Genomic DNA, 12,708 nt, shown 5'->3' with positions numbered 1-12,708 from the left:
TTTACATATATTTGCATATGCTGCAACCCATCTTCATTGATGGATTCATTGAGGGGGAGAACCAAGTCTGGCTAATGAAGAGAGAAGCCAGAGAATTTATTTCCTTCACCTCTGATCTTTTATTTTGAAGAGTTACCTACCTCCCTCTGTCTCTCATTCATTGAGTGCCTTGGGCGAGCCCTGTGGCTTCCTTGGCCCCCAGTCCCCTCAGGAAGATGAGTGGGCTCTATTAGGTGGCTTCCAAGTTCCTGCCAGTCTCAAAGCCTGTCTGCTCACATGAGGTGGCAGCAGCATCTCCTGAAGTCCTTGAGAGAATGTTCAGGAGATGGTGGCATTTCTGAGAGTGGAGATGGGAGTCTCAGCCCCGCAACCTGCCGAAGTAGACAGACAAACAAAGATGGCGGGTGGGGGGCTTTGGCCACAAATGAGCCAGGGCACCTGTGGAAGCCAGGCCCCTCCCTCAGGGGCCGGGGTCCTGCCTGCTCTGAGCCTCCCAGTCTCTGCTCTGCAGTCCTCAGGTGCTTGGGGATAGCCACACGAGTCGTGTCCAACTTCAACTCAGCCCACGACACAGATCAGAACCTGAGTGTGGACAAGTACGTGGACTCCTTCGGGCGGACCCTGGAGGACCTGACAGAAGACAGCATGTGGTAGGTCCTGCCCCCAGTCCAGGCCCAAGGGCTCCGGAAGCTCTGCAGGTGGAGTAAGGCGTCATCTTCCATAACACCACCAGGGAGCGGCAGGCCCAGAGCCCAGCTCTCCTGAGTCTGAGCCGGCTCCGGAGGGAGCGAGAGGCGCCCTGCGGATAGAGTGGTACCTCTTCCAAGATATAAGGTCTGAGGTCAAGAGATGTAGACTCAGAGGTCAGGAGGGGCCTCAAGATTTGATTGCCTCAAACGCCTGGTTCTACTCTCTGGGAATCTGTGGCTTCCTGAGGTGGGGTGGGAACTCCATCCGCACAGGTAACTCTGGATCAGGCTCCTGCTTCCCTATCAGCTATGGTTCTCTGTGCTGTGTGTCTCAGGTGGGAAGCAGACTCCTTCCTCAGTTAAAACAAAATTCTTCACATAAAGCTTTAAAAAATTCATTCTAGGCTGGGCGCGGTGGCTCACAACTGTAGTCCCAGCTACTCGGGAGGCTAAGGCAGGAGAATTGCTTGAACCTAGGAGGCAGAGGTCACAGTGAGCTGAGATCACCGCATTCCACTCCACCCTGGTCAACATAGTGAAACCCCATCCCTACCAAAAATACAAAAATTAGCCAGGCGTGGTGGCAGGCGCCTGTAGACTCAGCTACTCTGGAGGCTGAGGCAGGAGAATCGCTTGAACCTGGGAGGCAGAGGTTGCCTCTGTGAGCCAAGATCACACCACTGTACTCCAGACTGGGCGACAGAGTGAGACTCCATCTCAGAAACCAAAAAGAAAAAATTCATTCTAACTTAATTTTCTGAAATAGAAAATACATTTATGTGGTTTAATATTCGAAAGGTACAAAATGGGTTGCAGTGATGTCTCCCTCCTGCCCAGTTCCCCAGCCTCCCCATCCTCCTCCTGGAGGCAACACTATCACTGTCTCCTACACCTCCTATCAGAGAGATGCTCTGTAGACATGAGAACATACGTACCTGCAGTGCCTCCCTGCCTTTTCCCCACTTAAACAGTATTGGCAGCTTTATGTGATACTGTTCTTGCTGGAACATTTAACAATTCCACATCAATACACAAAGAGTTTTCCTTATTTTCCATAATATTTAAAGTAATAACGTAACACTCACCAAACACCTAGCCTGTGCCAGGTCTAGTTCTAAGTGCTGTATATACATTAACTCATGTATCTCTTCAAACAACCTGTGAATAAGTTAAGATCATTGATTCTATTTTGCAGATGATAAAACTGAAGCACAGAGAGGTTAAGTAACCCATCCAAGGCCACACAGCTAGTGAATGGAAGCATAAGGGTATGAACCCAGTCTGCCTCTAGTTACATGAAAAAGCCGTTGTTCATCTAACCATCCCATATGAATGGACATTTCAGTTGCCTCAGTTAAAAATAAGTTTGTTTTTACAAACAACGCTTCAGTGAATAAACTTGTTCAAATGTCTGTTCACATGTGTGCAAGTCTGCCACTCAAAGCCAACTTTCTAAAGATTAGGAGAGACGGCCAGGCGCAGTGGCTCATGCCTGTAATCCCAACACTTTGGGAAGCCAAGGCTGGCAGATCACTTGAGGTCAGGAGTTTGAGACCAGCCTGGCCAACACGGTGAAACCCCATCTGTACTAAAAATAAAAAATAAAAAATAGCCGGGTGTGGTGTCACACGTCTATAATCCCAGCTACTAGGGAGGCTGAGGCGTGAGAATTGCTTGAACCTGGGAAGCAGAGGTTGCAGTAAGCTGAGACTGCACCATTGCACTCCAGCCTAGGGGACAGAGCGAGACTCTATCTCAAAATAAATAAACAAATAAAAATTTAAAAATACAGATTAAGAGAGACAGTGAAGAGAACACAACACAGAGACACAGAGAGCCTTGTATCCTTGTACCCCAGGGGAGCCTGCCAGGAACCCTTCCCGAGCTGGCCTCCAGCTCAGACCATCTCTGCTCCCCTTGGTCTCTCCTCTTTTTTGGTTCTCTTCATTCCCTGGAAGCCCAAAATACTCACATCCTTCTCTTTTCTTCATGCAGAAAGCACAGACAGTTCATTTTGATGTTGAGGACTCTGTCACCACCCAGGTTATCAGGGTCCCACTTTTAATCCCCAAATGCTAATCAAGATACTTTCCCCAAAAAAAGACAGTTGCCTGCCAAAGAGGAGTTCTGAGGCCGGCTGTAAAGATGCCAAGACAGGCAAACCAGGAATCAGGTTTCTCTCTGCTCCTTTCTTTCTGCAAGACCTTGAGCAAGTGATATCACGTGTCCTACTCATATTCTCATCTTTAACACAGGGAATTAAAAATAAGGCTGGAATTACCAGGCTCTATAGAGCTCTGCATAATCAGAACCCTACCTACCCTCTCTGCTGGCCATATCCCAGAGATACTTAAATACTTTCTGCTCCTTGAGCACACTAGGCTTTTTCTCATCTCACTCAGGACCTTTGCACATGCTGTTCCTTCTGCCTGGAATATTATTCCCTTCACTCTTCCTATAGCTTATTCTTCCTTACTTAAGTCTCATCTTCAATGTCATTTACCTAGAGTAGGTCTATAGGGGTTGTTCTCTAGCTCAAGCTCCTCTTTGTCTTCATAATATTTATTGTCACTTGCATTTCTTTATCTGCTGACTTAGCTTTGCCTGTGTCCTTTGTTAGAATGTGAGCAGCATGAGAGTAAGGATCTTCTGTCTTAGTTACAGTACCTTGAACAACAGGTTCTTGATAAATATACATACACATCTATATACACACATACACATATATATAAACATATATGAATGCCGTGTGCTCATGAGTGTGGTTGAATGAATGATTCACAAGATGCAGCCACAGTTCTTGTGCAGAGTAGGGAGCCCAGGGCCTGCCTCTCAGTAGGATCTTCCCTTCCTATGCCCTCACTCTAGGCAGCTTCACCCATCCTCTCTCTGTGACAGGAATTTCCATGTCTGGAATGAGAGCTGGTTTGCCCGGCAGGACCTAGGCCCCTCTTACAATGGCTGGCAGGTTCTGGATGCCACCCCGCAGGAGGAGAGTGAAGGTATGCTCAACTGGGTGGGATAGGTTCCAGACCTCTGCTTTTCCCTTACCCATGCTGCTCATGCCCACCCCTCCTGCCCAGGTGTGTTCCAGTGCGGCCCAGCCTCAGTCACCGCCATCCGTGAGGGCGATGTGCACCTGGCCCACGATGGCCCCTTCGTGTTTGCGGAGGTCAATGCCGACTACGTCACCTGGCTGTGGCATGAGGATGAGAGCCGAGAGCGTGTATACTCGAACACGAAGAAGATTGGGAGATGCATCAGCACCAAGGCGGTGGGCAGCAACTCCCGCGTGGACATCACCGACCTCTACAAGTATCCGGAAGGTAAGGGCCACATGGAAGCCTTTATTACCTTTATTACCTTCCCCAGGATGGCCCATGTGCTGCAGAGATCCCACTGCGGGTAGCCTGGGGTCAGGCTCCGCCCCATGTATATGACACTGACAGCAGCTTCCATGCACATTGTCTCTGTGCTCTGAGCCAAGTGCCTTTATTTAAGCTACATTAATAACTTGCTCTGTTTGCTAAGCACCTCTTCTGCCTTAGAAGATTTCCTATATGTAATAATAATAGCTACATTTCCTTGAACACTTGCCATATACCAGGCACTGCATTAGGTATGTTCACATACAATAATAATCACTACTAGTAATAATGATGATAGTAGCAGGTATTATTTATTGAACACCTAGGACAAATGCATGGCACAGGCCCAATTCAGACTAATAATAATACCATCTCCTGTTTAGCATCTGCCAGGGCCTGTGCCATGATACCAATTTATGGCCACTGGTTTATTGAAGAGCCCTTACTTGTTAGGCTACAAAAACAAAACAGTTGTATTTTTTCTTACAGCTGCTTCCAGCTATACACTTTAAAAATCTCCCTTTCCCACTGTGTAACAGTTTCCTTAGCAATGTTATGATCTGATTAACATATTTTCAACCATTTCTGCTTGTTAAAGCCATGTCACCAAGTAATTACGACTTCAAGCTCAAACTTGAATTAGACCCTGTCTCCTCCTGTCCCCTGAGCACAAGCTAGAGCAATGACCCTGGAAGGTTGCTAAAGAGGAGACACAGTCTGCTCTGAACACCTCCTCACCTCCCTTTTCTACTCTCTAGCATCATATTTGACAGCTCTGGTTGCACGTTTTTTTTCCTTTGAGATGGAGTCTCACTCTTGTTGCCCAGACTGGAGTGCAATGATGTGATCTCAACTCACTGCAACCTCCGCCTCCTGGGTTCAAACGATCTTCCTGCCTCATCCTCCCGAGTAGCTGGGATTACAGGAGCCCACCACCATGCCTGGCTAATTTTTGTATTTTTAGTAGAGATGGGGTTTCACCGTGTTGGCCAGGCTGCCCTTGAACTCCTGACCTCAGGTGATCTGCCCACCTCGGCCTACCAAAGTGCTGGGATTAGAGATGTGAGCCACTGCACCCGACCCCTGGTTGCATATTTGAATTATCCAGGGAGCTGTTTCAGTTATGTATCTTAAACAATAATTACTTATTTGGTCAATTCTGTGGGTCAGCAATTTGGGCTGTGCTCAGCTGAGATGGTTCATCTCCAGGTGGTGTTGGCTGGGATCTCACATATGTCTGTCACATGGGACTGCTGAGATGGCTGGGTCTGTGTTCCCACTTGGCCTCTCTTGTCCCAACAGGCCAGCCCTTGCTATTGTCCCAATAGCAGCAACATTCCCAGAAGGTGAGAGATGAAGCTGTGAAGTTTCTAAAGGCCTGGCTCAGAATGTGCACCATGTCACTTCTGCCACATTCTATTAGTCAAAGCAATTCATGAGCCCAATCCAGATTCAAGGAGTGGGAAGTTGCAAGGCATTATGGCCATTTTTAATCTACCTCAGCAGTCCAGATTGCACCCCTGACTAATTGAATCATAGTCTCTACAGGATGTGGTTCTGGCATCGGGACTTTTTAAAGCTCCCAGGTGGTCTCTAGTGTGCTACCAATGCTGAGAGCACTGTTAGGCTAAGGGGGAGGAAAAGAGGAGAGAAGAGAGCAGATGCCTTTGTCTTAACTGGGTGAGGATTCAGTGCCGGCTAAGTGGGCGGGTACTGCTGCCCTAGTTTCCTATCTATGCTTGCTGAGGACAGATGGTGGCTCCATCACAACCTGCTGCCATCAAGGCTAATTTCTGTGCTGTTCCTGTAGACACTGCTGATTTCTTGTGCTATTTGGGCCTTTTCAACACAGCTTCTTTCTGATGCGTGGTGACTTTTGTCCCCAAGTTCTGCTGAGGTTTTACAAGGCTGTGGTGCCCCACCCTAACTTCCACTGTCTCCCACTCCAAGGCTGGGAACTCAAACCTGACACTTGTGGGTAGGAGGAGCAGTCTTGACTGGCTGTCTCCCACCTGCTGTCTCTCTTCAGTTCTCTTCTCCCTGCTCAGGTAGTACACGGCTTAGTAAGTAAGATGGGATGAACAGATCTCCCACAGGGAGGGGAATACCAACTTCCCTTTCTGTAGGCACCCCCAATCTTGATCAGCCAGTCATTTCTTGCTGAAGATACCCCCAAACCTTAACACATTCTTTTTTTTTTTTTTTTTTTTTTTTGAGACAGAGTCTCGCTCTGTCGCCCAGGCTGGAGTGCAGTGGCCGGATCTCAGCTCACTGCAGGCTCCGCCTCCCGGGTTTATGCCATTCTCCTGCCTCAGCCTCCGGAGTAGCTGGGACTACAGGCGCCGCCACCTCGCCTGGCTAGTTTTTTGTATTTTTTTTTAGTAGAGACGGGGGTTTCACCGTGTTAGCCAGGATGGTCTCTATCTCCCGACCTTGTGATCTGCCCGTCTCGGCCTCCCAAAGTGCTGGGATTATAGGCATGAGCCACCGCACCCGGCCCCTTAACACATTCTTTTAAACACCTACACACACCCCCAACTCACACTTTAGCTCCTATCTCCAGGAACATGGCACTTTCTGGACTGTCAAAGACATCTTCCACTTTAGCCATCTTCTTACTGTCTTGGGGTGGGCTATGGATGAGGGTAGTATGTGATAAGGCCTCTTCTGAGCTGGCACCTCTCTGATAAGACCTACAGATTGATGGCTGGGTCCCTTCTGCTCGGAGCTTCTGGAACTTAGAACGTGGGGTCTAGCCTGGGCAACATGGCAAAACCCCATCTCTACAAAAAATACAAAAGAATTGGCCAGGCATGGTGGTATGTGCCTATAGTCCCAGCTACTCAGGAGGCTCCAGTGGGAGGATCGCTTGATTCTGGGAAGTGGAGGTTGCAGTGAGATAAGATTGTGCCACTGCACTCCAGCCTGAGCAACACAGTGAGACCCTGTCTCAAAAAAAACAAAACAAAACAAAACAAACAAACAAAACAAAACAAAAAAACATGAGATCTGTGGGTCTTTTGTCCTAAGATTTAACCATGACCAGCTGGGTGCAGTGGCTCACACCTGTAATCCCAGCACTTTGGGAGGCCGAGGCAGGCAGATCACCTGAGGTCCAGAGTTCTAGACCAGCCTGGCCAACATGGCAAAACTCTATCTCTACTAAAAATACAAAATTAGCCGGGCATGGTGGCGCATGCCTGTAGTCCCAGCTACTTGGGAGGCTGAGGCAGGAGAATTGCTTGAACCTGGGGGGCGGAGGTTGCAGTGAGCCAAGATCGTGCCACTGCACTCCAGCCTGGGCAACAAGAGCAAAACTCCATCTCAAAAAAAAAAAAAAAAAAAAGCCACAGGAGAAATTAACATCCTGTTACATGATGACAGTGATGGCAATCACTGTCACTGAGCGCCTGCTGTGGGCTGGCCATTTTCACAAGTTATGTAATTATTTTATGTAACAAATGTTTACAAAGCCCTTACCATGAGCTTTTAAGTGAGACATGGATACGGCGTTTATTTTACAGAGGAGAAGACAGAGGCACAGAGAGGCAAGTTGACCCAGCCAGAGAAGATAGCTAGTAAGGGAGAACTCCCCTGCAGAATCCAGAGCCCATGCTCCTCACTCTGCACTGCACTGCCACTGTTTAATTATACTATTGTTTACTGTTTATTGACTGCCTACTGTGGGTAACGTGATTTCACCTCTAGGTTAACAAAAATAATAATAATAGTATCTAGAACTTGCTAAGCACAATGGTAAGCAATGTCCATGCATTAGTTCATTTAATATTTATTTTATTTTATTTTTTTAATTGTTTTTTTGAAACGGAGTCTCACTCTGCCGCCCAGGCTGGAGTACAGTGGCCAGATCTCAGCTCACTGCAAGCTCCACCTCCCAGGTTTATGCCATTCTCCTGCCTCAGCCTCCCGAGTACCTGGAACTACAGGCGCCCGCCACCTTGCCCAGCTAGTTTTTTGGTTTTTTTTGTTGTTTTTTTTTTTTTTTTAGTAGAGACGGGGTTTCACCATGTTAGCCAGGATGGTCTTGATCTCCTGACCTCGTGATCCGCCCATCTCGGCCTCCCAAAGTGCTGGGATTACGGGCTTGAGCCACCACGCCCGGCCTTAATATTTATTTTAAAATCATTTTATGGTGGCCCACACCTGTAATCCCAGCACTTTGGGAAGTCACAGTGGGCAGATCACCTGAGGTCAGGAGTTCAAGACTAGCCTAGCTAACATGGCAAAATCCCATCTCTATTAAAAATACAAAAATTAGCAGGGCGTGGTGGTGGTTGCCTGTAGTCCCAGCTGCTCAGGAGGCTGAAGCAAGAGAATTGCTTGATCTCAGGAGGCGGAGGTTGCAGTGAGCCAAGATTACGTCACTACACCCCAGCCTACAGAGCAAGACTCCATCTCAAAAAATAAAATAAAGTCATTTTATGGATAATCAAACTGAGGCACAGGGAGGTTAAGTAACTTCTCCAAGTTTTCAGAGCCCAGAAGAGCTGGAGTTCTAACGAGGCAGTCTAGTCTCAGGGCCTCTGCCCTTCCCGCTATGCTAGACTGCCCGTCTTCACTGAGTGGCCTCGGTGTGCCATACACCATGCTAGGCTTTTTTCATGTGCTCTCAAAGTAGAGAGCCTCCTGAGTGCCAGGCATGTTTCAGAGGCAAAGGGACAAAGAGAAGTCCCCAGAGAACACACCACATGGTGAGCTGACAACACAGAACAATTCAGAGTGACTGCCACTGTACTGGGGTGTCCAGAAACTAAAGGATCAGAGAGGAGGAGTCTCTAACTCAGCCAGAGTAGAAGGTATCAGGAAAAGCAGCCTATGGGAGGGAATGCTGAAGGGAGTAAGATTCAACCAGGAGATAAAAGGTTGAGAAGGCATTCCAGGAAGACAGGGTCCAGCCGAATTCCAGACTCATGCTGGGCAATACTGCTCATGGAAGCCAAGACATCCTTGACTTGCATGAGCAGTATTCTACAGGTGAAATGACAGGGGCTTGTGCCTCTCTGAGTCATGAGCCCTTGCTCTGTCTGTGGAACCGGGACACATGCTAGAGCACAAAGATTCAGAGCCCCTGGGTACAATATGCTTTGCCCATACTCCTAAGACAGCCTGGAGACTAAGCAGAGAATGAACCTTCCAAGCAAAGAAAATACAAAGCCAAGATTTTAGTTGGTAAGGCTGGTACCAGCAGCCAACAGGGAAGCAAGGCTGGTGCACCTGTCCAGCCATCAGCTTCTGGTCCTGTGTATTAGTTTCCTGGGCCTGCCATAATAAATTACCACAAACTTGGGTGGCTTAAAACATCAGAAATTTATTATCTCACAGTCTGGAGGCCAGAAGTCCAAAATCAAGGTGCTGGCTGGGCCATGCTCCATCCAGACGCTCTAGGAGAGATTCTTTCCTTGACTCTTCTAACTTCTGGTGGCTCAGGCATTCCTTGGCCTGTAGTCATATCACTCCAATCTCTGCCTCCACCTTCTCATGGCCTTCTTTCCTCCTATGTGTTTCAAATTCCTATCTCCTTTCTCTTACAAGGACAAAAGTCATTGGATTTAGAACCTACCCTAAATCCAGGATGATCTTATCCCAAGATCTTGAATTATATCTTCAAAAATCCTATTCACAGATTATATTCACACATACCAGGAGTTAGGACTTGGGCATATTGTTGAGGAGGACATTGTTCAACCCACTGCAGCCTGTGTGGGAAGACCAAGCACCTGCTGCCCAGGACCTGGCTGGCCAAGCAGACAGGAAATAGTGAGTGCAGTGGCTGTGGGGCTACAGCTGCTGAGAGGTTGATGCAGAGACCCCGTGACCAGCCCAGGACACTCTCCTTCCACACTCTCTGTCTGTCTCCCAGCCATTCTGCTCTCTGCCTTTCTACTGTGCCTTTCTCTCTCCCTCCCTTCTTGCATTTAGTGGGCACCCCCAAATACCAGGTGGGAGGGTGGACAGGAAGCACAGGAAAGCAGATAACCCCAATGCAGTGTGATAAGGTCAGGCTGCCGAGGTACAGAATGATCAGGTTACAGCAGCAGGGAGGACAATGCTTGTTCAGGTAACAGCAAGAGGGAAAGGTCATTAGCAGCTCTCTTATACCTAAAGGACTTGGCACAAGACGCTTTCTTTGCCTGGGAAGGACCTGCTGACTTCACCCCAAACTTTTGCCTGGCCAGGGGTCTCAGCACCCTATTGACTTCCTTCTAAGCACATATCACAACTTGATGTTTGCTTGAATCTTTATTGTCTACATAGAACTCTCCTAGACTGAGAGTTCTAGGATGGCAGGGAGCCTGACTGTTTTGTTCACTGCTGTATCCCCAACCCCTACAGCAGCATCAACTGCATAGTAAGTGCTGAGTACAGATCCATGGAATGAATGAATTGGGGCCAAGAACATATGAAGGGCTTTTAATGTCATAAGGAGTTTGAGCTGTATCAAGAAGGGCCTTGCTTTGTTGATTGTAGGACTGGCTTATGTGAAGCTACAGGACATGTAAGCCACTTTTTCACATTGTTTTCTATTAGCATGTGTTTATTGAGCATTTACCAGGCACCAGCCAACCAGTGAGCAAAATGCATATGATCTTTATCTTAAAGGAGCTGACATTCTAGTGGGGCAGGTAAAAGTAAACAAATAAGTAAAACGACTAGTATTTCAGATAGTGATAGGTATTCTGGGGGAAAATAAAGAAGGGAAAGAGTTTAGGGACTGGTTGAGAGGAAGCGAGCATTTGTCATTTAAAATCAGGTGGACACTAACAGACACCTATAGAAGATTCCACATTATAGTAGCAACATATACACATTCTTGGAAAGTACAAGGGTAGCATTATCTAGAACTGACCATATGCTCAGCCATAAAATAAGCCTCCTTAAACTTAAGAAGATTGAAATCATACAAAGTGTGTAATCTTATTGCAATAGAATTCAATTAGAAATCAGTATCAGAAGATAATTTGATACATTTATAATATGTGAAAATTAAACAACACATACATCTAAATATCCAATGAGGCCGGGCGCGGTGGCTCAAGCCTGTAATCCCAGCACTTTGGGAGGCCGAGACGGGCGGATCATGAGGTCAGGAGAGCAAGACCATCCTGGCTAACACAGTGAAACCCCATCTCTACTAAAAATACAAAAAACTAGTCGGGCGAGGTGGCGGGCGCCTGTAGTCCCAACTACTTGGGAGACTGAGGCAGGAGAATGGCGTGAACCCAGGAGGTGGAGCTTGCAGTGAGCTGAGATCCGGCCACTGCACCCCAGCCTGGGCAACAGAGCAAGACTTCATCTCAAAAAATAAATAAATAAATAAATAAATAAATAAATAAATAAATATCCAATGAGCCAAAGGAAAAATCACAAGTCAAATTAGAAAATACTTTGCAGTGAAAGAAAATGAAAACACAATGTGCCAAAATTTATAAGATGCAGCTAAAGCAGTACACAGAGGGAAATTTATAGCCATAAAAACGTATATTAAAGAAGAAAGATTTCAAACCAAATAGCCTAATCTTCTACCTTAAGAACCTAGAAAAATGGCTGGGTGCAGTGGCTCACACCTATAATCCCAGCACTTTGGGAGACTGAGGTGGGCAGATTACCTGAGGTCAGGAGTTCAAGACTAGCCTGGCCAACATTAGGAAACCCTGTCTCTACTAAAAATGCAAAAATTATTTGGGTATGGGGGCATACACCTGTAGTCCCAGCTACTCGGGAGGCTGAGACAAGCGAATCACTTGAACCCTAGATCAGGCCCCTGCACTCCAGCCTGGGCCACAATAAAAAATGACTCTGTCTAAAAAAAAAACAAAAAACAAACAAAAAAACCTAGAAAAGGAAGAGCAAAGTAAACCCCTAAAAAAGCGGAAAGAGAAAGCAAGAAAGATTAAAGTGGAAATAAATGTAAATGAAATAAAGAGCAGAAAAATCATTAAAGAAAATCAACAAAACCAGTTGATTCTTTGAAAAGATTGACAAAATTGATAAACCTTTAGCTAGACTAAGAATCAAATTACTAAAATTAGAGAGGACATCACTACCAACCCTACAAAAATGAAAAGAATTATAAACAGTGTGGTTTTTAAAGAAAAGTATTTGGTTATCATCCCCAGTTCCTGGCACACAGCTCCTAAAACCTTGGAGTCTTCAGAATGAGAAGAGCATCAGCTATAGTATGTTAGTGAAATGACTATGTGCACCTAGATCACTTTCAGCATGGGGCTGGTTGCCTGAAAAATCAAGACATGATTAGGGATTTGGGACTTTAAACCCCACCTCTGACCTCCAGGGAGGGGAGAGAGGCTGAAGATTGAGTTAATCACCAAAGGCCTATGATTTAATCAGTCATGCCTATGTAATGAAACTCTGAACTGTTTTTCTGAGTTCTGTGAACCACTCTAACAAATTATCAAACCTAAGGCTGTGGGCAGTTGTGATAACCCCAAATCTGTAGCAAAGTTAGACAGAAGTGTGAGTAACCCTGGGTAACCAATACTTGTGACTGGAGTCTGAAGTCTCAGTCTTGTGGGACTGAGCCTTTAAACCTGTGGAGTCTGATGCTAACTCCAGGTAGTTAGTGAATGGAATGGAATGGAATGGAATGGAATGGAATGGAATGGAATGGA

At 46.6% G+C, this 12,708-nt stretch overlaps 1 protein-coding gene across 2 annotated transcripts in view; it reads left to right on the top strand.

The window, feature by feature from the left end:
* The window catches only part of TGM6 (transglutaminase 6), a 48,781-nt gene that overhangs the window by 18,825 nt on the left and 17,248 nt on the right, over positions 1-12,708 (top strand). For both annotated transcript variants that reach the window (XM_023220202.3, XM_023220200.3), the window contains exons 7-9: positions 512-650; positions 3,588-3,691; positions 3,773-4,015. In XM_023220202.3, coding sequence (XP_023075970.1) covers positions 512-650; positions 3,588-3,691; positions 3,773-4,015 — 486 coding nt within the window. The remainder of the gene's footprint in view (positions 1-511; positions 651-3,587; positions 3,692-3,772; positions 4,016-12,708) is intronic.

Source organism: Piliocolobus tephrosceles, chromosome 20, assembly GCF_002776525.5.
Source record: "Piliocolobus tephrosceles isolate RC106 chromosome 20, ASM277652v3, whole genome shotgun sequence".
NCBI classification, from domain to species: domain Eukaryota; kingdom Metazoa; phylum Chordata; class Mammalia; order Primates; family Cercopithecidae; genus Piliocolobus; species Piliocolobus tephrosceles.
Note: the sequence above shows the minus strand (reverse complement) of the source record. Positions and strands in the feature narration are given on the sequence as shown.